The following is a 26761-nucleotide window of genomic DNA, read 5'->3' as shown; positions in this document are numbered from 1 at the left end:
GGTAATTTCATTTTTTTGGCATGTGTCCGATACGCGCACCCAAAAAATAATTTTTATTTTCTGCTGCGTGTATTGGGCACACGCCAAGTGGCATTTGACGCGCGTAGGTCATTACCACCTAGTTACCACGTGAGACTTTACTGCTAGGTCAATGGCTGGCGGTAAAGTCTCAGACCCAAAACGGACGCGCAGCGATTTTCATTTTGCTGCACGTCCACTTTCGGCAAAAATTTTACAAAGGCATTTTTTGCAGGTGAGCTGAAAAATAACTCTGCGCGCACCCAAAACGCGTGTCTACACTACCGCAGGCCAGAGGTCATGCTCAGATATTCAATACCAGGAGCTGAATGTGTCTCGGGGACTAGTTCAGCCCATGAGTGGAAACTGCTTATCATCTGCTTAGGGTGGGGGGGGGGGGGAATTTCCCAAGTCTTAAAGGGGGGCCCGGCACCGGGGTCTCTCTCTCTCTCCTGACGGGACCCAGGTGATCGCGTCCCGACAGGAGCAGGAGAGAGAAAACTCCGGCACCGGGCCCACCTCGGAGGCCGGGGAGGACCAGATATTGCAGGCTGGCAGGGGTCCCTCCCCCCCAGGGCAGAACAGATCTTCCTCCAGCGCTGCCCTTCTTCACTCTGCTGAGACTGCTTTTCCCTCAGGCCGCGTACACTCGGTTTTGAAACCGAGCATGCGCAATCTGAGAGATAAAGCAGCCGCAGCCGACTCTTCTGCTGGCGGGGCCTTGGGATCCCCGCCAGCCAAGGTATTTGCAGTTGCGGCGGCCAGCAGCAATCCTGGGGGGGGGGGGGGGGGGGCGACGGCGGCAGCGACGATCCCGAACGTATCTAGTAATCTCAGGAAGTATTTTTTCACGGAGAGGGTGGTGGATGCTTGGAATGCCCTCCCGCGGGAGGTGGTGGAGATGAAAACGGTAACGGAATTCAAACATGCGTGGGATAAACATAAAGGAATCCTGTTCAGAAGGAAGGGATCCTCAGAAGCTTAGCGGAGATTGGGTGGCAGAGCCGGTGGTGGGAGGCGGGGCTAGTATTTGGGAGGCGGGGCTAGTGCTGGGCAGACTTCTATGGTCTGTGCCCTGAAAATGGCAAATCAAGGTCAGGTATACACATGAAGTAGCACATATGAGTTTATCTTGTTGGGCAGACTGGATGGACCGTACAGGTCTTTCTCTACCGTCATCTACTATGTTACTATCAGGCTTATTTTCGAACGAGAAGGGGGCCCATCTTTCAACACAAATCGGGAGATGGGCGTCCTTCTCGCAAGGTCGTCCAAATCGGCATAATCAAAAGCCGATTTTTGGACACCCTCGACTGCTTTCCGTCACGGGGACGACCAAAGTTCACGGGGGGGGGGGGGGGGTGTCAGCGGGGTAGCGAAGGAGGGACTGGGGCGTGATTAGGAGATGGTCATCCTCGGCCGATAATAGAAATAAGAAGGGTGTCCCTGACAAGCACTTGGCCGGCTTTACTTGGTAAATTTTTTTTTCACGACCAAGCCTCAAAAAGTTGCCCGAACTGACCAGATGACCACCGGAGGGAATCGGGGATGACCTCCCCTTATTCCTCCAGTGGTCACTAACCCCCTCCCACCATTAAAAAAAAAAAGTTTTAAAATACTTTTTTACCAGCCTCTATGCCAACCCTAAAATTAATTTCTCTATCATATCCCACGGGTCCTTTGGGAATGAGAAATTTAGGCCTAATTCTTATTTCTGTTAGCTTATGATGCCGACTCTGTTTCTAACTGATTTACATCTTTTGGGAGATGCGGCTTCCAGATTTGGGCAGGATACTCCAGGTGAACTCTCACCAATGATTTGCGTAGAGCTATTAGCGGGTGGTTTTTCTGCCTAGTCGTAAGCAGTAATAATTTGCTTCTCACACAGACAAGTGGCTGGGGATAACCCAGACCAAGCAGACCTCAAAAGATACCCTAAACGTGTCCCAGTGATGGGGAACGTGCGATTGGATACACTCAGAATTCAGAATTACAATAATGCTGTAATCGTCTTTAGAAAAATAAATATTTTATAAATAGTTGATATACAAGTATGTCAATTGCTAACATAGCATACAGAATTCCACCTTCCAGTAATATTTAGGAATAATATTTAGGCATTAAGAAACGTCCAGGACATTGTCACTGCACCTTGGATACGTCCACTCCTTCTGTGACTCTGAGCCCGTATCGGTCATCCAATTCTCGATATATAATGCCCACCTCTTTGGCCTACGCCGTTCTGACTGACTTCTGCTTTGAGGGCCACATGGATATCTTCTGCTCTTGACTCTTCCTCGGAGCTTCCACCCAATACTATTGGCTGGGTCAGCTCTGCGGTGTCCTCCACTAGCTCAGCCCTATTCTCACAGCTGGAAGAACACGTTTGACCACCGTCTTCTGCCAGCTGTAATGACTGAAGGCAAATTCCCTCACATATATCAGGAAGCCCCTCATCTGTCTCGTGCTCGAGAAGGGCTGTTCTTCTGAGGCATGGTGGCTGCTGCGTTTCACGCCCGCCTGCTGCAGGGACGCACTGCGCAGCGGGTGGCATAATAAAGCTATGAAACCCAGTCGGCAGCTGGGACCAATCTGGAGACCTGTTGGGTAGTAAAGAGTCTCCAAAAGTCAAAGGCTCCTCTTTGCGTTGGCAGCTGCCGGGATCTCTCAGGTCACCCGGGTCTGAAATGGGCAACTCTCTGCTTTCCGGAAATGGACAAGACCCCTCTTGGATCCTGTCCCTCAACGCAAAACAGGGAAACCCCAAGTCTTTTAAGTCTTCAGAGTATCTTGCATCAGAGTCTGAGGCAGAAGACAGGTGTCCTTGAGAGTCTGCCTCGTTCTCGGTGCATTCTTGGGAAAGTCCGACTTGGCGTCTTTCTGTGTACTCTCCATAGGTGCCTCCATCTTCCTCACTATCCTCCTCCTCCAGCAATGATGGAGCCAGGAAAATGCATTGCTCAACTGTGCAAACAACACAGTCCTCCAATATGGACCCCTTGTATTCTTGCGGTGGCTTGTGAGGGGCAGTTCTGATGTTTGTAAAATCCTAATGGAGGGATATAAGAAATCAAAGAAGGGTTAAAAGTTAGCTTGAGTGTGTCTGTTTGATTGGTAGACTCTGAGTATTGTATTCTTTTGCCTCTCTTCAGCTGTACATTGTTTTTTCTTGAAATCTCAATGAAGTAAGCTCATAGAAATTTTTTTTAAAAATTCTTTTAATGTAACTTTTTGAAATGTTTTTGCCTCATTTATATGTAGTTTTCAGTGTTCTGGGGTCCTTTTTCAAAGCCACGGTAAAACGTGGCCTGCAGTAGCATGGGAGCGTCTTTTAGTTGTGTGCTGGGCCAATTTTTTTTACTGCAGCTGGGAAAAAGGCTATTTTTTAACGGGCCTGCGCTAATATTAAAACTAGCGTCCGCCTATTTTTTTTTTTTTTGGTTACATTTGTACCCCGCGCTTTCCCACTCATGGCAGGTTCAATGCGGCTTACATGGGGCAATGGAGGGTTAAGTGACTTGCCCAGAGTCACAAGGAGCTGCCTGTGCCTGAAGCGGGAATCGAAGTCAGTTCCTCAGGACCAAAGTCCACCACCCTAACCACTAGGCCACTCCTCCACTGTTGCTACTATTTGAGATTCTACATGGAATGTTGCGAATAGCAACATTCCATGTAGAAATCGGCCCTTGCAGATCACCAATGTGGCCGCGCAGGACGTCAGACTCACAGAAACAGAAGCCTGCACAGCCCTCTACATGGAATGTTGCTAGTGGAATAGCAACATTCCATGTAGAATCTCCAATAGTAGCAACATTCCAGGTAGAATCTCCAATAGTATCTATTTTATTTTTGTTGCATTTGTACCCCGCGCTTTCCCATTCATGGCAGGCTCAATGCGGCTTACATGGGGCAATGGAGGGTTAAGTGACTTGCCCAGAGTCACAAGGAGCTGCCTGTGCCTGAAGTGGGAATCAAACTCAGTTCCTCAGGACCAAAGTCCACCACCCTAACCACTAGGCCACTCCTCCACTCCATTTATGGCCTGAGCCCCTCCCGCCACCCATTCACCTAGCGGCAAGGGCTCACGCGCTACCCACGTGGTAACCATGCAGCACGCCCCCATGGTAGAAAATCATTTTCTACCGCAGGATTCACCAAAATTCGAATTACTGTCATGCGCACATGCCACCCCAGCAGTAATGCCAATTGGGTGCGGGCTACTCGTACGCTACCCCTCCCGTGGCTTTGAAAAAGGACCCCTTTGTAATCTGCCTAGACTAAGGGATTTCTGATGATCAGTGCACTGCACATTTTTGTAAATAACTATATAAAAAAAACAAAACAAAAACAGAACCACAAAGTGACAGTTCCCACCCTTCCCCCCCCCCCCCCCCCCCCCCCCCCGGCACTGCTCCATTAAATACATACCAGAGCTGTGGGCGTTCTTACTCCACCTGCCTTATAGATGTAGAAGTACAGAAAAACCAAGACAGTAAGAAGGGAAAGCAGCGACACCAGCACGACGCTCATCAGAACGGGAACTTCCCACCTGATCTCTGCATACAAAAACAGCAACAGGATAATTCATCATATTTATTCTTAAACTAGACTTTGAGCCCGTAAAAACGGGCTATTATAGGAAGGGGGGGTTGAAAGGCCCGCCCCCACCGCCGAGTTCGCCGCTGCCCCTCCCCCTCCAAGTTCGCGCCCCCACCACCGAGCCGTCACCACCCACCTTCCACCCGGCCGGGCCCTCGCTCCGCTATTGAAACAGCGAGGGTCCGGGAACGCAGCACTGAGCTCTGCTGAGCTGCCGACGTCAGCCTTCGTTCTTCTTCTCTGCCTGCAGCTGCCTGTCCCGCCCTCGTGTGACGTAACGTCGTCGAGGGCGGGACAGAGGCAGAGAAGAAGAAGGAAGGGCGATGTCGGCAGCTCAGCAGAGCTCAGTGCTGCGTTCCCGGACCCTCGCTGTTTCAATAGTGGAGCGAGGGCCCGACCGGGTAGAAGGTGGGTGGCGGCGGCGACTCGGGTGGGGGGAGCGTTAGACGGCGGTGTCCCTCCCTCAGCAATGCGCAGTACAGACCCTCTGTGTTCCGCCCCCGTCATCACGTATTGACGTGGGGGCGGGGCAGAGAAGGTCTCTACTGCGCATTTGCGAGTGAGTACGGTCACTTTCCGTTTATATGTTTGATTGTGCACTTATACAGGGTGAGGCAAAAAAAAAAAAAAAAAAAAGTAACCCCCTAGAGCAGTGGTTCCCAAACCTGATCCTGGAGGCGTCAGGTTTTCAGGATATCCACAATGAATATTCATGAGAGAGATCTGCATGCAAATCTCTCGCATGAATATTCATTGTGGATATCCTGAAAACCTGGCCGGCCGGGGTGCCTCTAGGTACTGGTTTGAGAATCACTGCCCTAGAGTTGGTTTTTTTTGCTGTTTTCTCAGCAACCGCTTGGAATCTCAACGTGAAATTTTACGGAACAGCAATCACGGGCAAGGTGCTGGTAGCAACAAAATGAGAATCCAGACACCCCATGAACAAACTTTTGGAGGAAAGGTGATAAGTGCCTGTTTTAAAGCTGGGGGTGGACGCTTTGAGCATTCACAGTGACTGCAAAATTCTGAAACGCTGTTAATTGTCTGGTTTGAATGACGTTATTTTACTGTGCTTTAGCTCAAACACTTTTAACGCGCAAAAATCGCTAGGTAGTAACGCTAAAATGTCAGTAACTTACGGTGCTCGTTTTCAAAGCACATAGACTTAGAAAGTTACGCGGAGGGGCATTTCCAATATGACTTCTAAATCTGACTTTGGACGTTTTGCTGAATACATCCAGAAATCAAGCAGTGAAAATGACCATTTTCAAACTAGAAAATCATATATCTTTTTTCTTTGGAAATGACCATTTCCTAAATGTTGTTGTGCTTCGTACATCTATCTTTTTGGACCTTTTAAAAAAAGAAAAGTCCAAGTGTAAAACACACAAAAATCGAGCCATTAAGACGTAGAATCACCCAGCTTTCCTAGTAGACTGGCCACACAGGCATCCCAGGGGTAGGGTTACCATACGTCCAGATTTACCCGGACATGTCCTCGTTTTGACTTACTACTGCCCTGGTGGTCTAGTGACCTCTTCCGCCTTCGGGGCAGGAAAGAGCCCCCTCTTTCCTGCCCGGAGCGCTGCCCTGCATGCTTCCTTCCTGTTGCTGATCTCGGCGCCGATTCAAAATGGCCACCGAGAGTTGATGTGACCTCGTGAGACTTCAACTCCTGGCGGCCATTTTGAATCGGCGCCGAGATCACCAACAGGAAGGATGCATGTAGGGCAGCGCTCCGGGCAGGAAAGAGGGGGCTCTTTCCTGCCCCGAAGGCGGAAGAGGTCACTAGACCACCAGGGCAGTAGTAAGGTAAGGGGAGGGGGTGACGGGGAGGGGGTGTGACTGGGGGGGAGGGGAAATGTGACAGGGGACGGAGCGAGAGCGTGAAAGGGGTGGGGCAGGGCATGTGTCCTCCTTTTTGGGGGACAAAATATGGTAACCCTACCCAGGGGGCACTGCAGTGGACTTCACATAAAAGGTCCCAGGCACACAGCTCACTGTTACCCCCTTACATTGTATGGTGAGCCCTTCAACCCCACGAAAAACCTCTTGCACCCAATTATACCACTACAATAGCCCTTATGGCTGCAGGTGTCACCTATATATGGGTTTTGGGGGGGGCTGACAGTTTTTACCACAAGTGTATTAGTTAGAATGGATTATGAGCCTGGGTCCCCTTCTCTACAGTGTACTGCGCCAACCACTAGGCCACTCCAGGAACCTGCTTGTTGTTCTAATAGGACTGCCCATAACATCTGAAGCTGCCATACAGGCTGATATGTACTGTTTCATTTACATCTTTGCAGGGTGAGAGGGGGTCAGTGACCACTGAAGGAGTAAAGGGGTGTCACTGCCTTATTCCTGCAGTGGTCCTTTACAGCACTTTTTTGTGGCTTATCGGTTAATAAAATAAGTCTAGACCAAAACGTCCAACGTATAGCCCTGGACGTTTTTGTTTTGTTCCACTACGGCAGAATGCAAATGCATGCTGGACAGGGCTCACCATTCCTCCCCAATGATCTGCAAACCCTAACGCTGGCGTAGGGTTTGTCGCAGCCAGCGACCCAACCTTTGGCGCACTGGACACTGATCACTGGGGATGAATGCATTAAGAACTGATTAGCATCTATTTGCATGCTACTTGCGCTAAGAGCCCTCGAGCGCGTTGTTTCACACGCTCGAGGGCTCCGATCATGGGGTGGGAGCAAACGCCGGCGTTTGCTTTTGATCATCTGCCTGTAGATGCCAAGTGAACTCTGGATTTCCAACATCACTTACTTTCATCCAGTACCAAACACAGCGGTTTGGAATATGCACTCCGAAAGGTCTTCAGTTCGGTATATGTTGTTCTTGCAGACATGCAATAACTCCCGCTGTATTTGCGCGTCTTAATTGTGACGGAGTGTTCTATGTCGTTATTTGTATAGATCTCCTGTCACAGGCAAAAGAAGAGTTAATATGCTCTTCAGAAAAGAAAGAGGACATAACACACAGCGTCATAAACTCCCGAGGTTAAAATGCAGACAGCTGAAAAACAAAGATCTGGGGTTCAAATCCCACATCTGCCACTGATGTTCTTCAGAACCTTGGGCACTTCACCCTCCATTGTCTCAGGCGGAAGAGAATCCCTTATGGTTAATGCAGTGGGCTGAAAACCCAATTCTCACTGCACCTCCTTGTGACCCTGGGCAAGTCACGTAGGGACCCTTTTACTAAACCACATAGAAGGGCATGATCGAACGGGGCCGGCCATCTATATGGGCGGCCGTCTCTAAGGCCGGCCCCGTAAAGCGACATACCTGACCGTATTATTGAAACAAAATGGCCGGCCATCTTTCGTTTCGATAATACAATCAGGGCCGACCAAATCTAAACAATTTGGGCCGCACTTAGAGATCGCCGGCGTTAGAGATGGCCGCCATTGGTTTTTGCCGATAATGGAAACTAATGGCGGCCATCTCAAACCCGGCCAAATCCAAGCCATTTGGTCGTGGGAGGAGCCAGCATTCGTAGAGCATTGGTCCCCCTCGTATGCCAGGACACCAACCGGGCACCCTAGGGGGCACTGCAGTGGACTTCACATATTGATCCCAGGTGCATAGCTCCCTTACCTTGTGTGCTGAGCCCCCCCAAAAACCCCAAACCCACTACCCACAACTGTACAACACTACCATAGCCCTTAAAGAGTAACGGGGGGCACCTACATGCGGGTACAGTGGGTTTCGGGTGGGTTTGGGAGGGCTCCCATTTACCACCACAAGTGTAGCAGGTGGGGGGGATGGGCCTGGGTCCGCCTGCCTGAAGTGCACTGCAGTACCCACTAAAAACTGCTCCAGGGACCTGCATAGTGCTGTGATGGAGGTGGGTATGACATTTCAGGCTGGCACAAAAATGTTTAGGTTTTTTTTTTTTGAGTGGGAGGGGGTTGGTGACCACTGGGGGAGTAAGGGGAGGTGATCCCTGATTCCCTCCGGTGGTCATCTGGTCAGTAGGGGCACTTTTTTGAGGCTTGGTCCTAAAAATAAAGGCGGCCATCTCTTAACCACGCCCCCGTCCCGCCTTTGGTACCCTACTGCTTTGCGTGCGTCCAGTACACGCATCCGAAAATAAAAATTATTTTTTTGAGTGTGCGCTAAAAATGAAATTACTGCAAGGGCCACGCGGTAGCCGGGCGGTAACTGCATTTTGGCGTGTGTTGGGCACGTGCAGACACTAGTCCTGCTTATTTTCGATGGAGAAGGCCGGTCATCTTCCGACACAAATCGGGAGATGGCCGGCCTTCTCCTAAACCTGGCCAAATCGGTATAATCGAAAGCTGATTTTGGCCGGCTTCAACTGCTTTCCGTCGCAGGGCTGGCCAAAGTTAAACACCTCAAATATTGTGTTCAATTCTGGTTGCCGCATCTCAAAAAAGATATAGTGGAATTAGAAAAGGTGCAGAGAAGGGCGACGAAAATGATAAAGGGGATGAGACGACTTTCCTTTGAGGAAAGGCTAAAGCGGCTAGGGCTCTTCAGCTTGGAGAAAAGGCGGCTGAGGGGAGATATGATAGAGGTCTATAAAATAATGAGTGGAGTTGAACGGGTAGATGTGAAGCGTCTGTTCACGCTTTCCAAAAATACTAGGACTAGAGGGCATGCGATGAAGCTACAAAATAGTAAATTTAAAGCAAAAATCAGAGAAAATATTTTTTCACTCAACATGTAATTAAACTCTGGAATTCATGTCCAGAGAACGTAGTAAAAGCAGTTAGCTTAGTGGGGTTTTAAAAAGGTTTCGATTGCTTCCTAAAAGAAAAGTCCATAAGCCATTATTAAAATGGACTTGGGGAAAATCCACTGCTTATTTCTAGGATAAGCAGCATAAAATGTACTGTTTTGGGATCTTGCCAAGTACTTGTAACCTGGATTGGCCGCTGTTGGAAGGGAAGGGGACTTGATATACTGCCTTTCTGTGGTTTTTGCAACTACATTCAAAGAGGTTTACATTGAATATACAAGGTACTTATTTGTACCTGGGGCAATGGAGAGATAAGTGACTTGTCTACAGTGACAAGGAGCTGAAGTGGGAATTGAACCCAGTTCCCCAGGATCAAGGTCCACTGCAGTAACCACTAGGCTACACCTCCACTCCAGGATGCTGGGCTTGATGGACCTTCGGTCTGTCCCAGTATGGCAATACTTGTGCACTTAATAGGATCCTAGAGAAGGGGGATTGCATTATTTTGTGTCAAATTGCATTAATGCATGTTTGTAAGGGCCTTTGACTGTACACAATGTTCCCTCTAAGCTGCTTGAAAGCAGGGCTGCCGAGAGACTAGGCCGGGCCAGGGGCAAGGCCGCCCCGCCCCCCATCGCTCCCCCTGCCACTGCAGCCCCCTGTTGCTCCCCCCGCCGCTGGAGTCCCCGGTCTCACCTGCCTGCCTCCATGGCTCCAGGTCCCCTAAATTCAAAGCGGCAGTCGCAGGTTGCTTCTCTTGAGTCACAGATCGCCTCCCTTCGGGCCTTCCCTCCGTGTCCCGCCCTCGTCTGATGTAATTTCCGGTTTCCGCGAGGGCGAGACACAGGGAGGGAAGGCCCGAAGGGAGGCGATCTGTGACTGCCGCTTTGAATGCAGGGGGCCCGGAGCCGAGGAGGCAGGCAGGTGAGACCGGGAACCGCAGTGCCGGCGGCCTGACCCAGGCGCCGGGCCCCCCCTGGAGGCCCGGGCCCAGGGAATTTTGCCCCTCCTGCCCCCCCCCCCTCTCTTGGCGGCCCTGCTTGGAAGCCTTCCTACCAGCAAGGGTGCCATATCCACATTGTAGATTCAATCATGAGGGGCACACAGGTCCTTGGGGAGTCCAGTAGTACCTGCCTGCCTCTCATGAATGAAACCAAAGTACTGATGAAACCACCCCTGCTGGTTGGAACTTGAAACTGCAATACTGATGCACCACCCCCCGCTGGTAGGAACGTGAGCAAAGGACTTTGGCGCAGCTTACAGGGATAAGATAACCGGTTAAATGCCACGGAAAATGACCAGTTATCCGCTGAGACACGAGTTGACCATGGCAGCCGTTTCTGGCCGGTTGACTCACACTGAATATCGGGCCCAAGGAGCCTTGGGGGCAGAGGTTGAATTTGAACCCTGGCTTCCAGCCTATTACTCTATCCACTAGGCCACACCTTTCTCCACTATTACCCATTCAATATAGAAGATGGTAGCATAGTGTCTAGGACTGTAAAATCCAATGAAACAGGGTTTAAGAAAAACGTCGGGTATACTGAAGCTGTACATACGTGATCATTTGTTCCAGCTTGCCACCAACTCAGGTCGTATTTCAGGTTAAGAAACCTCATTTGCTTGCAGTCTGGAGAGTGCACAGTGGCTCCGATGGTCAGTTCCGTATCCGTTTGATTCACCTGCAGGTTGGGTGGACCCAACTCCACTAGAAATTATTGGAGAGAAAACAAAGTTACAGGAATTCTCTCGCCTGCTAACATGCTGAACATTCCCTTCAACCCCCTAAGTGAAAGTAGCCAGTTCTGCCCACGCATAATTTTTGAGATCAATATTTTTGACACGTTCTAGCCAACGTGGATATTGGTGAAAGTCACAACACTTGTGAACCCTGACATTTCCTAGATTTTGGGGGGGAGGGGAGAGAAAGTTTGTGAACAGGAGGAACTTCTCAAGGGCAGTTTCGCTTACTAAACCAAAATTCCTGAAGCCCCTCACAGAGGAGGTTCTAGCTGTTGCTCAATACTGACGCCAACTGGTTGACTAAGGGGGTCTTTTATTGAGGCAAGCTGGCATTTTTAGCGCACGTTAAAAACAGGCGCGTGCTAAACGATAAAGACGCCAATGTATTCCTATGGGCGTCTTTAGCGTTTAGCACGTGCCTGTTTTTAATGCGCGCTAAAAACGACCACGCGCCTAAGTATAAAAAAAACCTTAGAGTCCATATGTACCGTGTTTCAAAGGAAGGCACAGCCTAGTGTCCCTGAGCCGCAGAAGTAACACAGTACACTGCAGAAGATAAAGACCAAAATGGCCTATCCAGTCAACGTTCGCCCACGTTGGGTAGAGGCATACATAAATTTTCATGGGCAACCCCGGCACCAAGCGAACCTTCTCTCATATCTTTCACCAGAGACAGCTTAGCCCATTTTGGGTCTTGCCATCTTCAGTTTTGGTTTCACAAGCCCAATATCCGCGACTGAACTATCGAATGAGAGGAGGCACGAGGAATCCAAACAGAGGGGAAAGGAGGGGAGAAAACCTATGACGATAAGTAAAAACAACAAGTAGCTCCAACTGGAAGAGATGATCCCAGTTGGAGACTATCGTAGAGCCTGGCCAAACGTTGAATTCCTTAATCACGAACAAATATTACCTGCCATCTGGATATGGTGGTGGGGTAGGGGGAGCGTGCATGTATTGTGGATCACAGATTAAAGTGACCTTATAAAACCATCCCACGACCTCCATCTGGAGGGGAACGCCCAAACCACTTCAGTTGCTTTGTGAATGGGGATGGTGGGGTTGTGTTGAAGCAAATTTTTTTGTTATATAATGTTTTTAAAAATTATATTAGGGCCCTTTTACTAAGCCGTGTAAGTGTTTACGCGTGCCCAACGCGCGTCAAAACGGAGTTCCCGCCCGGCTACCGCGTGGCTCTTGCGGTAATTTCATTTTTGGCGCGCCTCCAATACGCGCGTCTGAATTTTTTATTTTCTTGCACGCGCATTGGGCGTGCGCCGAGTGGCATCTGACGCGCGTAGGTCATTACCCCCTGGTTACCGTGTGAGTCTTTACCGCTAGGTCAATGGTTGGCGGTAAGGACTCAGACCCAAAATGGACGTGTGGCAATTTTTATTTTATTATTATTAGTAGCATTTGTATCCCACATTTTCCCACCAATTTGCAGGCTCAATGTGGCTTACAATTGCCATAATGGCGGTTGCCATTTCCGGGTAACAAAATTACAAGTGGTGTTACGTTAAGGTGCATACATACATGGTACATAGCATATATGGAACTGATCATGGTGTGCATATATATATATATATATACCATGTGCATATATACATGGTAAAAAAGAATACATTAAGGTATAACATGTAGGTTACGTTGGTTGAACATACATTTGGTCTTTGACTGTAGAGAGACCCTATTCGGCATAAGTTTTAAAGTGGTAGTGCTTGATCATAAATGAGAAGAAGGTTAATCAGTCTTGTGATGAGATTTCGGTTTAGCATGGATCGTGTATCGCATTATTATTCAGAATTTAAGATGGATGTTTATGGTATGCCTTTTTGAAGAGATCTGTTTTCAGAAGCCTTTGGAAGATGGTTAGGTCTTGCGTTGTTTTTATGGCCTTCGGTAGTGCGTTCCATAGTTGCGTGCAGATGTATGAGAAACTGGTCGCGTATGTGGATTTATATTTTAGTCCTTTACAGGTAGGATAGTGGAGATTGAGGAATGTGCGTGATGATCTTTTTGCGTTCCTAATAGGTAGGTCTATAAGGTCTGACATGTAGGTTGGGGCTTCCCCATAAACGATTTTGTGGACCAGGGTGCAAACCTTGAACGTAATTCGTTCTTTTAGTGGGAGCCAGTGTAGTTTTTCTCTTAGGGGTTTGGCCCTTTCGTATTTCGCTTTCCCAAATACGAGTCTGGTTGCTGTGTTTTGGGCGGTTTGAAGTTTCTTAATGATTTGTTCTTTGCATCCGGCATAGATGACTTAGCACCACTGATTGTACTAGGCTGCGGAATACTTCCCTTGGGAAGAATGGTTTGACTCTTTTAAAGTTCCACATTGAGAAGAACATTTTCTTTGCTATATTTTTTGCATGGTCTTCGAGTGTGAGATTTCGGTCAATTGCGAGTCCCAGAATTTTCAGGCTGTCTGAGACCGGAAGGGTGTAATCTGAGGTGTTTATGGTATTGGGTTTGTTTGTGTTGTATTATGAGGACAGGATGAGACATTGTGTTTTTTCTGCGTTTAGCTTTAGTTGGAACGCGTCCGCCCAGGAGTTCATTATTTGGAGGCTGTGTGTAATTTCATTTGTGATTTCGAAGCAATGAAAATTTTCGGCAAAAATTTTAAAAAGGCCTTTTTTATACAGGTGTACTGAAAAATGATTCCGCGTGCGCCCAAAACATGCGTCCACAGTACCGCAGGCCATTTTTCAGCACCACCTTTGCGAAAGGGCTCCATTGTTTGTACCACAACTCAAACCTTTTGATGAGGCAACTAATTAACTACAATAAATAAAATTCAATAAGAGAAATTCTAGCATGGCGTTCAGAGTAACAATACAGCGTTTGCGATCTCTTGGCCCATCTCCAGATCCTACTAAAAGACTCTCATTCTTTCCTCATTTCTCCAGAGACTGCTACTGTGTTTGCCCAGTTTCCATAACCCCCTCTCTCACCTCCCACCCCTGACTTCCAAAAGTTAGCGCTGGTTTCCCTGTGGGGGGGCTTCAGAGGGGCATAGAAGAGGTGAAAATGTATTGCCTTGTTCAACCTACTGTCCTCTGCGTAGTCAAAACGCTTTGCTTCCTTCCAGGAGGACACCAAACCTTGGGAAGAAGCCCTTACACATGCCTCGTACTTGTCGCGTGTGTCCGTACAGGTTACCTCACACTCTGTGCCAGTAATGTTTGCGCAAACCAATTCCCACTTGTTTTCATTGCATCTGAAATAGGAAACAAAAAAAAACCCCAAAAACATCCAACGTGGAGCAAAAACAAAGCCAATGATTCAGGTTGAAGCCCAGGCTGTCTTTCTCTGCTTTGAAATGACCCTACTCAACACATTTCTGTGAGACCGTATTTTGCTAGATGCAATGCGGATCTCTGAGATTTCTGACAGCATCATAGCGTTGATCTCCCGAACCCCAGGTCATGGAATATAAACTAACTCAGATATATATAAATGGGCACTATGGATGGGCTTCATTTATGCCTGTTCATTTAGGGCTGCCACCCCCCCAGGATCGCCTCTGCTGTCCCCCAGGATCACGGCTGCTGCCGCCCTCCCCAGGATCACGGCCGCTGCCGCCTCCCTCCAGGACAACCACTGCTCCTTTCCCTCAGGATCACCACCACTGCTGCCGCCCCCCCCCCCCAAGGATAACCACTGCTCCTTACCTCAGGATCACCGCCGCTGCCGCCCTCCCAGGACCACCGCCGCTGCTGGCCCCCTCCCCCCCAGGATCGCCGTTGATGTCCCACAGGATCACCGCCGCTGCCTCCCTCCCAGGATCGCTGCTGCTGCTGCCGCCCTCCCCAGGATCACGGCCACTGCCGCCCCCCCCCACCCAGGATAACCACCACTCCTTACCCTCACGATCACGGCTGCTGCCGCCCCCCCAGGATAACCACCACCGCTGCCGCCCCCCCAAGGATAACCACCGCTGCCACCCCTCCAGGACCACCGCCGCTGCTACCCCCCCCCCCAGGATCGCCACCACTGCTGCCCCCTCCCCCACAACTTCAAATACCTTGGCTGGCAGGGATCCCGCTAGCGCTGCTCTTCACTCCGCCACAATTGCCTGTCCTGCCTCTGCGGCTGCTTTTTCTCTCACGTCGCGCACGCTCGGCTGAAGGGAAAAGCAGCCGCTTGGCAGGCAATGCAGCACAGTGAACAGCAGCACTGGAGGAAGACTTCTTCTGCTGGTGGGGCCTGGGGTGGGGGACCCCCGCCAGCCAAACCAGAGATCCTGGCCCTGATGTCTGCTCATCCCCAGCCTCCAAGGGGGGCCCAGTGCTGGAGTTTTCTCTCTCCTTCTCCTGTCGGAATACGATCACTCGGGTCCAACAAAGCCAGAATCGAAAGCTACATATTAATTCTAAAATGATCCCGCAAAAAATAATCACGTGGCAGACATAATTGCTTCAACTATTGATCTGGGGTTCCATCGGATGAGGAGTCCAAGAACATCCCCAAAACTTTGGATACCCTCTCAACATTTGAAACCCATCAGTTGTCAGAATAAACTGCGGGATGTTTGACAAATTAAACGTACACCATAGAATCCTAGTCTAGTCAGTATTTCGTCTTAAGTGGTGCAGACATTGACCAGTCTAGGGTTACCATATGGCTCCAGAAAAAGGAGGCCAGATTAAGTACATTACATTACTATTGCCACACCGGGACAGACCAAGGGTCCATCAAGCCCAGCATCCTGTTTCCAACAGTGGCCAATCCAGGTCACAAATACCTGGCAAGATCCCGAAAAAGTTCAATACATTTTATGCTGCTTATCCCAGGAATAAGCAGTGGATTTTCCCCAAATCAATTGAATAATGGTCTATGGACTTTTCCTTTAGGAAACCGTCCAGACCTTTTTTAAATCCCGCTAAGCTAACTGCCTTTATCACGTTCTTTCAATGGAAGCAAAACCCGGACTGGATCAACGTGTCCTCCTTTTTCCGGAGCCATATGGTAACCCTAGACCAGTCTCTAATTATTAATGAGAGAAGGGGTGCAGCCAGCATCCTAAGTGATAGGAACCAATACTAAAATGTAAGCATAAGAAAACATAAGCTCGCCTGGATTTAATACAACTTGACCAAGCGAGCTCATCTATAGATTTTGCAAGAGGGTGAGAGATGGGGAAACCATGGGAAACCCTGCAAGGGGGCACCCATGAAGATGAATAACCGCCATCCTTTACTATCAAGTACTGTCTGCTTTTCAAGACGGACATAAACCAGACATATTCTGAGGGAAGTTTCAGAAGCTCTTACCTTCCAACTGTATACATTACATCAGGAGGGTATCCGTCTACTGGGACCCAGGACAGGAACACCCTAAAGTTTCTTGAAAACAGAGTTACATTCTGAGGAGGCTGGAGCTGTGGCAAATGATCTGAAAAAAGAGCACAGGGAATCATTCTCCTAATCATTTGAAGTTGCTGTGTCTGAAGCATGAATTTTGCCGCTACCAGCCCTAGGTAGGGCAGTCAGGTCCTGTAGTGACGGCTATGTAGAAAGGACTTCATAATCCCTATTCTTGTGTGTGTGAAAGAGAGATTTGTTTGGGGGGGTTTTTTTTAGGACTAGAAGTGGTGTACTCTCTTTACAACTAGTAAACTGCGGAGCCGGTGGGGGGAAGAGGGGTTGGTGGTTGGGAGGCGAAGATAGTGGTGGGCAGACTTACACGGTCTGTGCCAGAGCCGGTGGTGGGAGGGGGGGACTGGTGGTTGGGAGGCGGGGAATAGTGCTGGGCAGACTTATACAGTCTGTGCCAGATCCGGTGGTGGGAGGCGGGACTGGAGGTTGGGAGGCGGGGAATAGTGCTGGGCAGACTTATGCTGTCTGTGCCAGAGCTGGTGGTGGGAGGTGGGGCTGGTGGTTGGGAGGAGGGGATACTGCTGGGCAGACTTATACGGTCTGTGCCAGAGCCGGTGGTGGGAGGCGGGGCTGGTGGTTGGGAGGAGGGGATAGTGCTGGGCAGACTTATACAGTCTGTGCCAGATCCAGTGGTGGGAGGCGGGACTGGTGGTTGGGAGGCGGGGATAGTGCTGGGTAGACTTATACGGTCTGTGCCAGAGCCGGTGGTGGGAGGCGGGGCTGGTGGTTGGGAGGAGGGGATAGTGCTGGGCAGACTTATACGGTCTGTGCCAGAGCCGGTGGTGGGAGGCGGGGCTGGTGGTTGGGAGGAGGGGAAAGTGCTGGGCAGACTTATACGGTCTGTGCCAGAGCCGGTGGTGGGAGGCGGGGCTGGTGGTTGGGAGGAGGGGATAGTGCTGGGCAGACTTATACAGTCTGTGCCAGATCCAGTGGTGGGAGGCGGGACTGGTGGTTGGGAGGCGGGGATAGTGCTGGGCAGACTTATACGGTCTGTGCCAGAGCTGGTGGTGGGAGGCGGGGCTGGTGGTTGGGAGGAGGGGATAGTGCTGGGCAGACTTATACGGTCTGTGCCAGAGCCGGTGGTGGGAGGCGGGGCTGGTGGTTGGGAGGAGGGGATAGTGCTGGGCAGACTTATACGGTCTGTGCCAGAGCCGGTGGTGGGAGGCGGGGCTGGTGGTTGGGAGGAGGGGATAGTGCTGGGCAGACTTATACGGTCTGTGCCCTGAAAAAGACAGGTACAAATCAAGATAAGGTATACACATGAGTTCATCTTGTTGGGCAGACTGGATGGACCATGCAGGTCTTTTTCTGCCATCATCTACTATGTTACTATGTTCCCTGATATGAAGCTGGAGGGAAGATCCTGTTTGCACCTAAAATTGGGGAGGGTTTATGGATTATCTGCTGAAGGGGCAGTCGGGAAGCTGTTCCTTCCAGGGCAGATTATAGCTGAAACAAGGAGAGGTGCTCCTCCAAGGGGAGGCTAGATCTATGCAAAGGAAAGGATTAAGAAGGGCGGCAGATCTGGATGACCAGAGGTTTTAACCTTCTAAATTTTGGACCTTCCTTCCACCCCAGGAAGTGCTGCAGAGATTTTTGGACTCTGGAGGTTCTTGAGAGTTTCCAGAAACTTTAGCAGGTCATTCTCTCTCTCCCCCCCCCCCCCCCCCCCGGGTTTTTAACATGGGGCCAAAAGTTAGCCATGGAGATGCACACCCAGTTATAGAATAGGGTCGCTCACTTAGGTGTGTAACATAATTAGTTAATTGACACAAAGGTAGAGATAAGTACCAATAACTGGTACTCCTCCAAGTCGACCTGAACATGTATACCTTGGAGGAAAGGAGAAACAAGGGTGACAAGATACAGACGTTCAAATATTTGAAGGGTATTAATCCGCAATTTAACCTTTTTCGGAGACGGGAAGGTGGTAGAACTAAAGGACATGAATTGAGGTTGAAGTGGGGCAGACTCAGGAGTAATGTCAGGAAGTATTTTTTCACGGAGAGGGTGGTGGATACGTGGAATGCCCTCCCGCGGGAGGTGGTGGAGATGAAAACGGTAACGGAATTCAAACATGCGTGGGATAAACACAAAGGAATCCTGTTTACAAGGAATGGATCCACGGAATCTTAGCAGAGATTAGGTGGCGACGCCGGTAATTGGGAAGCAAAATCGGTGCTGGGCAGACTTTTACGGTCTGTGCCCTGAGAATGGCAAGGACAAATCAAACTCGGGTATAAAGTATCACATACCATGTAAAATGAGTTTATCTTGTTGGGCAGACTGGATGGACCGTAAGGTCTTTCTTTATCTGCCGTCATTTACTATGTTACTGTGTAACTGGTATGTCCCTATTCTGTATCCCGAGTGCCTAGGGTCTATAGTGCAATTCAAAGGGGGCATTAACAGGGGCGTGTCAGGGCGTTCCGACTATTCCTGTGCACACTTTATGGAACAGTTGCATTTATGCATCCAATTGTTGCTTTTAGGAGTCAACATTTACGCCAGCGTTAGACATAGCACAAGTGATCGTGTCTAAACTTTAGCGCATAAATGCGCACTTACACCAGTATTCTAGAACAGATTTGATGCGCAACTCTGCCGTTATAGAACACGAGCTTAGCACCCAGTTTTCTGGCACCTAACCTTTGGCGACCCATGTAGAAATTTACCCCCTTTCTTTTTTTTTTTTTTATTTATAGATTTTAAAAAAAATTCTCATCAACAGAAGTGAATCAAGAATAAGAAATAGTTGCAACAAGAAATGTTGAAAAGATAAGCACAAACCAAATTAAAGTCATAAGAACATAAGAGTAGCCATACTGGGTCAGACCAATGGTCTATCTAGCCCAGTATCCTGTTTTCCAAACAGTGGCCAAGCCAGGTCACAAGTATCTGGCAGAAACCCAAATCGTGGCAACATTCCATATAGAACCCCAAAGAATAGAAAGATTCTGGAATCCTAAAGAGTGACAAGATTCCATGCAGAATCTCAAACAGTAGCAACATTCCATGTAGAATCCAGAAGAATAGAAAAATTCTGGAACCCTAAAGAGTGACAAGATTCCATGCAGAATCTCAAAGAGTAGCAACGTTCCATGTAGAACCCCAAAGAACAGCAAGATTCTGGAATCCTATATTCAGAATCTCAAAGAGTATCAACGTTCCATGTAGGACCCCAAAGAATAGCAAGATTCTGGAATCCTAAAGAGTGAGAAGATTATATTCAGAATCTCAAAGAGTATCAACGTTCCATGTAGGACCCCAAAGAATAGCAAGATTCTGGAATCCTAAAGAGTGAGAAGATTATATTCAGAATCTCAAAGAGTATCAACATTCCATGTAGGACCGCAAAGAATAGCAAGATTCTGTAATCCTAAAGAGTGACAAGATTCCATATAGAACCCCAAAGAATAGCAAGATTCTGGAATCCTAAAGAGTGACAAGATTCCATATAGAACCCCAAAGAATAGCAAGATTCTGGAATCCTAAAGAGTGACAAGATTCCATATAGAACCCCAAAGAATAGCAAGATTCTGGAATCCTAAAGAGTGACAAGATTCCATGCAGAATCTCAAAGAGTAGCAACATTCCATGTAGAATCCCAAAGAATAGAAAGATTCTGGAATCCTAAAGAGTGACAAGATTCCATGTAGAACCCCAAAGAATAGAAAGATTCTGGAATCCTAAAGAGTGACAAGATTCCATATAGAACCCCAAAGAATAGCAAGATTCTGGAATCCTAAAGAGTAGCAACATTCCATGTAGAACCCCAAAGAATAGAAAGATTCTGGAATCCTAAAGAGTGACAAGATTCCATGCAGAATCTCAAAGAGTAGCAAAGTTCCATGTAGAACCCCAAAGAACAGCAAGATTCTGGAATCCTAAAGAGTGAGAAGATTATATTCAGAATCTCAAAGAGTATCAACATTCCATGTAGAACCCCAAAGATTAGCAAGATTCTGTAATCCTAAAGAGTGACAAGATTCCATATAGAACCCCAAAGAATAGCAAGATTCTGGAATCCTAAAGAGTGACAAGATTCCATGCAGAATCTCAAACAGTAGCAACATTCCATGTAGAATCCAGAAGAATAGAAAAATTCTGGAACCCTAAAGAGTGACAAGATTCCATGCGGAATCTCATAGTACCAACATTCCATACTACAAATCCCAGGGCAAGCAGTTGCTTCCCATGTCTGTCTTAATAGCAGACTATGGACATTTCCTCCAGGAATTTGTCCAAACCTTTTTTAAACCCAGATACACTAACCGCTGTTACCACCTCCTCCGGCAAAGAGTTCCAAAGCTTAGTCATTCCCTAAATCTGAGAACTGGGTTCAGATCCCTTGCCTATAAAGAGAAATAGGCACCTACATTTCGACTTCAAACAGGCCCTTTCCTGGCATCTCCATCTAGGGTGCCTCCTTAAACACTACCTTCCAAACGTGTGAAATGATTCTCACAGGCATTTCCTGGGGCTCCCTCCTCCTCTGGAACCTGTCTGCTTTTGTTTCTTGTTCTCTGGATCCTTAGCTTCTTTCTCTTTCGCTTCTTTTGGCTCTCTCTTTACCTGGGCTCCTCGCCTTTAGCAATTGTAAATCGCTTTGAAGTGTCTTCATGAAATGCAATCAATCAAGTTGTCTGAATGAAGGCAACTTTGTTAAAAATCAGTTCCGCTTAATGCGTTCTGCTTCCTAGAAATTAAGACTGGGGGACGATAGGGACGAGCACAGCCCAAAAATGATCTGTTCATGTCCATTTGAATTTTTCCTGGCTCTGGCTAATTATTTAATTTTTTTTTTTTTTTTTTTGGTTTGTTTCTGCCAGGGGCGTAGCCAGACCTCGCGGTGGGGGGGGGGCACATTTTGGTCTGCTGCCTCGCTGCCTCCCCTGCCGCTCCCCACCCACCCACTGCTGCAGCAAATACCTTTTCTGGTGGGGGTCCCCAACCCCTGCCAGCTGAAGCCTTCTCCGGCACTACCGCATTGCCTGCCCTGCTCTCTCTTCCCCCTCAAATCCTACACGCTCCGGAGACCGGTGCTGGACAAGGCTTCAGCTGGCAGGGGTTGTGGACCCCGCCAGCAAAGCCAAGGGCCCAGAGGAAATTTGGGGGGGCCAGGCCCCCGTGTCCCCACGTAGCTATGCCATTGGTTTCTGCATGCATTGTACATGTGCTAGAACTTCTTTTTAAGTGTGTAAATTGATTTTACATGCCTTACTTCATAGGTAAATGTCTGAACAAGTGATTTGCACACACGTAAATTGTTTAGGAACTGAAATGAACCAATTCTGTGCTTATGAATACACATCCCTAATAGATGGGGGGGGGGGGGGCCAGTCTTCCTTCCCACCACGAGAGCCCTCATTTGAACTGAAGCCACTGATAAGTTCAAAATGATTGGGGGTTATAAATTCAGCAAACAGTGTTCAGTGTTGGGGTGCTCTAGCATCCACAGCACTGGCATCTCTACCAGGAATAGGGCTACCATGTTTGAAGAGACGAAAAGTAAAATGCTGCCCCGCCCCTGGCCCCAGCCCCAGCGCACAGTCACTTTGATTTCCCAAGAAAGCCAGGTTCTATGAGCAGTGAAAATACTGGTAAAAGTAACAGAAATGCATTTTCTTCCGTAGTCTAAATACAAAATTACATTTTCCAAAAAGCAAATATCCTTGTCCCCCTTTTCTTTCCCTCCCATCCATGAGAAACGTCCCCCTCTCCTCTCCGTCCCCCTTCTATCCATGTGCTGCATTTCCCCCTTTTTTCTTCCCTTCCCTCCTCTTCTAACATAGCAAATGACGGTAGATAAAGACCTGTACGCTCCATCCAGTCTGCCCAACAAGATAAACTCATTTTACATGGTATGCGATACTTTATATGTATACCTGAGTTTGATTTGTCCTTGTTATTCTCAGGGCACAGACCATAGAAGTCTGCCCAGCACTGTTCTTGTATTAAAAGTTCTGAAGGTTCTGGAATTCTAAAGAGTTACAACATTCTGGAATCCCAATTAGTAGCAACATTCCATGTAGAACCCCAAAGAGTAACATAGTAAATGACGACAGATAAAGACCTGTACGGTCTATCCAGTCTGCTCAACAAGATAAACTCATTTTACATGGTATGTGATACTTTATACCCGAGTTTGATTTGTCCTTGCCATTCTCAGGGCACAGACCATAGAAGTCTGCCCAGCACTCTTCTTGTACTAAAAGTTCTGAAGCGCCTCTCTCTTCCCTCCCATCCACTTGCAGCTTTTTTCCCCCTCTCCTGAGCCTATCTTGCAGCCCTGGTGGTCTAGGGGCCTCTTTGGGGCAGGAAACAACCCCACTCATTCCTCCCGCTGCTGCTGTCACTCCTTGAAAATGACTGCCAAGACTTCAAGTGATGACCTCGTAAGACTTCCGTGAAGTCTAGGCAGCCATTTTCAAGAAGCAGCGGTAACAGGAAAGAGTGGAGTTCTTTCCTGTCACGAAGAGGGCACTAGACCACCAGGGTGCGCTACGCAGGGGCATAGCCAGACAACAGATTTTGGGTGGGCCTAGGCAAGAATTGGGTGGGCACCAAGTGTTCGAACCCCCCCCCCCCAAAAAAAAAAAAAATTTATCTCAGCTGGTGGGAAAACGCTTCTTTCCACCTTCGCAGCAGGCATGCACTGAAAACTGAGCATGCGCAGGTGCCGGGTGTCATGGAGAGTAGCGTTTTCGTTACCATCAGGGGAAAATCTTCAGCTGGCGGAGCTTGGGATTCCCACCAGTTACCACTAAACATGTGCTACTGTTGGGTGGGTCTGAGCCATAGGGCCCACCCAAGCCCACCTGTGGCTATGCTACTGGCGCTACGGTACGCTCAGGGTGGGGAGGGGGTAGAAGGCCAGCCCATCCATTTGTCAACCTGCCAGCCTATCATCCCAAAACCCGGGCAAACATGCTGGTTGGAGAAAAAAAATGTCCGGACCCCTGACAGTCCCTTGAAAAGGAGGACCTGTCTCCGGGGGGGGGGGGGGGGGGGGGGGCGGGGGAAACCAGACTACTACTACTACTTAGTATTTCTATAGCGCTGCCAGGGTTACGCAGCGCTGTACAAGTTTAGCATGGGGAAGGACAGTCCCTGCTCAAGAGAGCTTACAATCTAAAGGTTACAAACTATGTAGTCAGTGTAGGTATCATGAGTGGGGAAGGTGGTTATGCGCCAAAAGCAAGGGAAAAGAGATGGGCTTTGAGTAAGGACTTGAAGATGGGCAGGGAGGGCGCATGGCGTATGGGCTCGGGAAGTCTGTTCCAGGCATAAGGTGATGCGAGGCAGAAGGGGCGGAGTCTGGAGTTACCGGAGGTAGAGAAGGGTACAGATAGAAGTGATTTGTCCTGAGAGCGGAGGTTACGGGTGGGAACATACGGGGAGAGGAGGGTAGAGAGGTAAAGGGGGGCTGCAGATTGAGTGCACTTGAAGGTCAATAGGAGAAGCTTGAACTGTATACGGTAGCGGATCGGGAGCCAGTGCAGCGACTTGAGGAGAGGGGTGATATGAGAGTATCGGTTCACGCAGTAGATAAGACTTGCAGCGGAATTTTGGACAGATTGAAGGGGGGATAGATGGTTAAGCGGGAGGCCAGCGAGAACAAGGTTGCAATAGTCAAGACGAGAGGTAATGAGCGAGTGGACGAGGGTTCGGGTGGTCTGTTCAGAGAGGAATGGGTGAATTTTGCTAATATTATAGAGGAAGAAGCGACAGGTCTTAGCTGTCTGCTGGATATGGGCAGAGAAGGAGAGGGTGGAGTCGAAGATGACTCCGAGATTGCGGGCTGGGAAATCCAGACGTATGGTAACCCTGGCCAAGAAGCATCTCTGAGCTGACATCCTCAATGAGAGCAAGTGCTGAAACATGTGTGGGATAAACACAAAGGAATCCTGTTCCGAGGGAATGGATCCTCAGAAGCTTAGCTGAGACTGAGTGGCATAGCCGGTGGTGGAAGGCGGGGCTGGTGGTTGTGAGGCGGGGCTAGTGCTGGACAAGACTTCTACGCAGTGTTGCCAGGTGGGCGGTTTTACCGCCCAATTGGGCGGTTTTCCGCGACCCGCCGCGGGAAATTTTTGCCCGCGGCGGGTTGCGGTTTTTTGGGCTGGTTTTTGTGCTTCGGGCGGTTTTTTTTCGGCCGCGGGGGGGCGGGGTTAATGACGTTTTTGGGTGGGGTTAATGACGTTTTGGGCGGGGTTAGTGACGTGGGAGGCGGGCCGATGACGTGGGAGGCGGGGCCGATGACGGGGAGGCGGGGTCGATGACGTAAGAGGCGGGGCCGATGACGGGGAGGCGGTGCCGGTGACGTGGGAGGCGGGGCCGGTGACGGCGGGGGCGGGGTTGATGACGGCGGGGGCGGGGGTGATGACGCGGGGGCGGGGGTGTCAGGGGCGGGGTTTGTGTTTGGGCGGTTTTTGGGCTGTTTTTTGGGCTCCAGTGGGCTGGAAAAAAATTTTCCACCTGGCAACCCTGCTTCTACGGTCTGTGCCCTAAAAATGACAGGTACAAATCAAGGTAAGGTATACACAAAAAGTAGCACATATGAGTTTATCTCGTTGGGCAGACTGGATGGACCGTGCAGGTCTTTTTCTGCCGTCATCTACTATGTTACACACTCAAAATCAAGTTATCGGAGGCCAAGCTGAGCCAGTCCTGCTTTTACAGACTCCCCCTGCCAGTTCTGATTTCTCTAAAGGTGCTAAATAGAAATAAAATAAACCATTGAAAAGAAAATAAGATTATACCTTTTTTTATTGTACTAACAATACATTTTTGAATCAGCTTTCGAAAGTAACCCTTCTTCATCCAATCAGAACTGCAAGTGTCTGGATGTACTGGGGAGGATGGGGGTGAGACCGGGACCGGCTCCAGCCTGCCCGACGATCGGAGCGCAGTGCACCGTAATTTTCAAACGTCCCCACGTTCATTTCTGTGTCAGAGACTGGCAGGTTTCTATTTCTGGCAGACGCCGTTATGACATAGCCTAGGAAGGGAGAGTGGCGGTTTCTGAGAATCACCGAGGGCCCCAGGACTTCACCTATGTCTTGAGTTATACATAATAAACAAACGGAAGCCCGTTTTCTGGGTAAGGCAGTAAATGCATTTTCTTTTGTAAACAGAAAAGCTTTCAAGACCGGACAGAAACGACGGCTCTCTTCTGACAATCAGGCCCCGATCACTTGCCATATCTTGTCTCCAGCACCGGGTGGGGGTCCTATACAGAGAGGGGTGGTCTTCTTACCTTGCAGAGCTGGGCTGCAGAAGGAAAGCGCACAAGCGTCCAGGCGCTGCAGGAAAGCGAGAAGCAGACAAGCAAAGCACCCGGAGGAGGACATGGCCCGGGAGCTCCCAGCTTTCACTGTCTCTGATGAAGATGATGTACGAGACCGGGTCCAGGGCTCCTCCGGGCTGCCTCTCCCCACCCACAGGCAGACGCAAACACAGACCTGCTGCTTCCCACCCACACGGTGCTCAGGATATCCGGAAACAACGTGCATGCAAATATACCTCATGCATATTTATTCTGCATATCCTGAACGCTTCACTGGCAGGGCAGGTTAACATTTGCAAAGCTCTGTTCTAGCACTACCGTTTTGGGGTTTATTCCCAAGTCTCCTGCAGAAAATCGAGTCTTCACCTGTTTGTGCTGTATCCATATTTTACACTTATTAGGGTGGTGTCTGCATGTCTTCACCTGTTCACGCTGTGCTCTTGCCCTACACGTATAAGTGTGATACCTGCATAAACTATACAAAAAATTCCAAATATCAATGCCCCAACCTCATTTTCTGTAATATAGTAACATGCATAGTAGATGACGGCAGAAAAAGACCTGCAGGGTCCATCCAGTCTGCCCAACAAGATATAATTCTTTGATTGCTGCATCCTGCTTCTTTTTGCTCTTCAAGTGATTTTAGGACTATGGAAAAACACAACCACTTTAAATTAAACATTTTGGGGGCCAGACTGTATTTCATTGTATATAAATACGAATTTAAAGCATCAGGAAAAAAAAAACAACAACAGGGTAGATCTGACCCTCCTTAGGCTGAAAGTCGTTCTGTGTGAACCAGAAGAATAGAGCTAAAGTTTATGGGGTACAAATCACTGACAGCTCAACCACTTCCGTCTCCAAAAATAGGGTCAGCTTCAGTGAAAATTCCGCTTCTGTTTACATGTTTTGGCTACTTATTTTGCACAGCTCCATGTTGTAAGGGGCAGGCTAATATGGGTTTCCTTCTTGCATGCATGGAGATGGATTTTTTTTATTTTTGTTA

At 48.9% G+C, this 26761-nt stretch overlaps 1 protein-coding gene across 1 annotated transcript; it reads right to left on the bottom strand.

Annotated features, from left to right (window-relative positions):
• Positions 1–1909: 1909 nt before the first annotated feature.
• IFNLR1 (interferon lambda receptor 1) lies at positions 1910–25926 on the bottom strand. The gene is made up of 7 exons (XM_030219502.1): positions 25726–25926; positions 16362–16482; positions 14139–14305; positions 10899–11047; positions 7399–7552; positions 4447–4574; positions 1910–3067 (listed from the first exon to the last, which is right to left on the bottom strand). Exons 1-7 carry the CDS (start codon positions 25817–25819, stop codon positions 2213–2215), a joined length of 1668 nt encoding a protein of 555 aa, XP_030075362.1. The 5' UTR covers positions 25820–25926; the 3' UTR covers positions 1910–2212.
• Between the last annotated feature and the right edge of the window lie 835 nt (positions 25927–26761).

The sequence above is a fragment of the Microcaecilia unicolor genome, chromosome 11 (genome assembly GCF_901765095.1).
Source record: "Microcaecilia unicolor chromosome 11, aMicUni1.1, whole genome shotgun sequence".
NCBI classification, from domain to species: domain Eukaryota; kingdom Metazoa; phylum Chordata; class Amphibia; order Gymnophiona; family Siphonopidae; genus Microcaecilia; species Microcaecilia unicolor.
The sequence above is the reverse complement of the archived record's forward strand: the minus strand, read 5'-3'. Positions and strand labels throughout refer to the sequence as shown.

What these genes read in the sequence shown, in the direction of transcription:
- IFNLR1 (XM_030219502.1), bottom strand. Translation starts at nt 25,819, where the DNA reads ATGTCCTCCTCCGGGTGCTTTGCTTGTCTGCTTCTCGCTTTCCTGCAG. An exon ending in GTAATGTATACAGTTGGAAG is followed by an intron (nt 14,306 to 16,361) that starts GTAAGAGCTTCT and finishes TTCCTATTTCAG; the next exon opens with ATGCAATGAAAACAAGTGGG. An exon ending in TTTTGACTACGCAGAGGACA is followed by an intron (nt 11,048 to 14,138) that starts GTAGGTTGAACA and finishes AATAATTTCTAG; the next exon opens with TGGAGTTGGGTCCACCCAAC.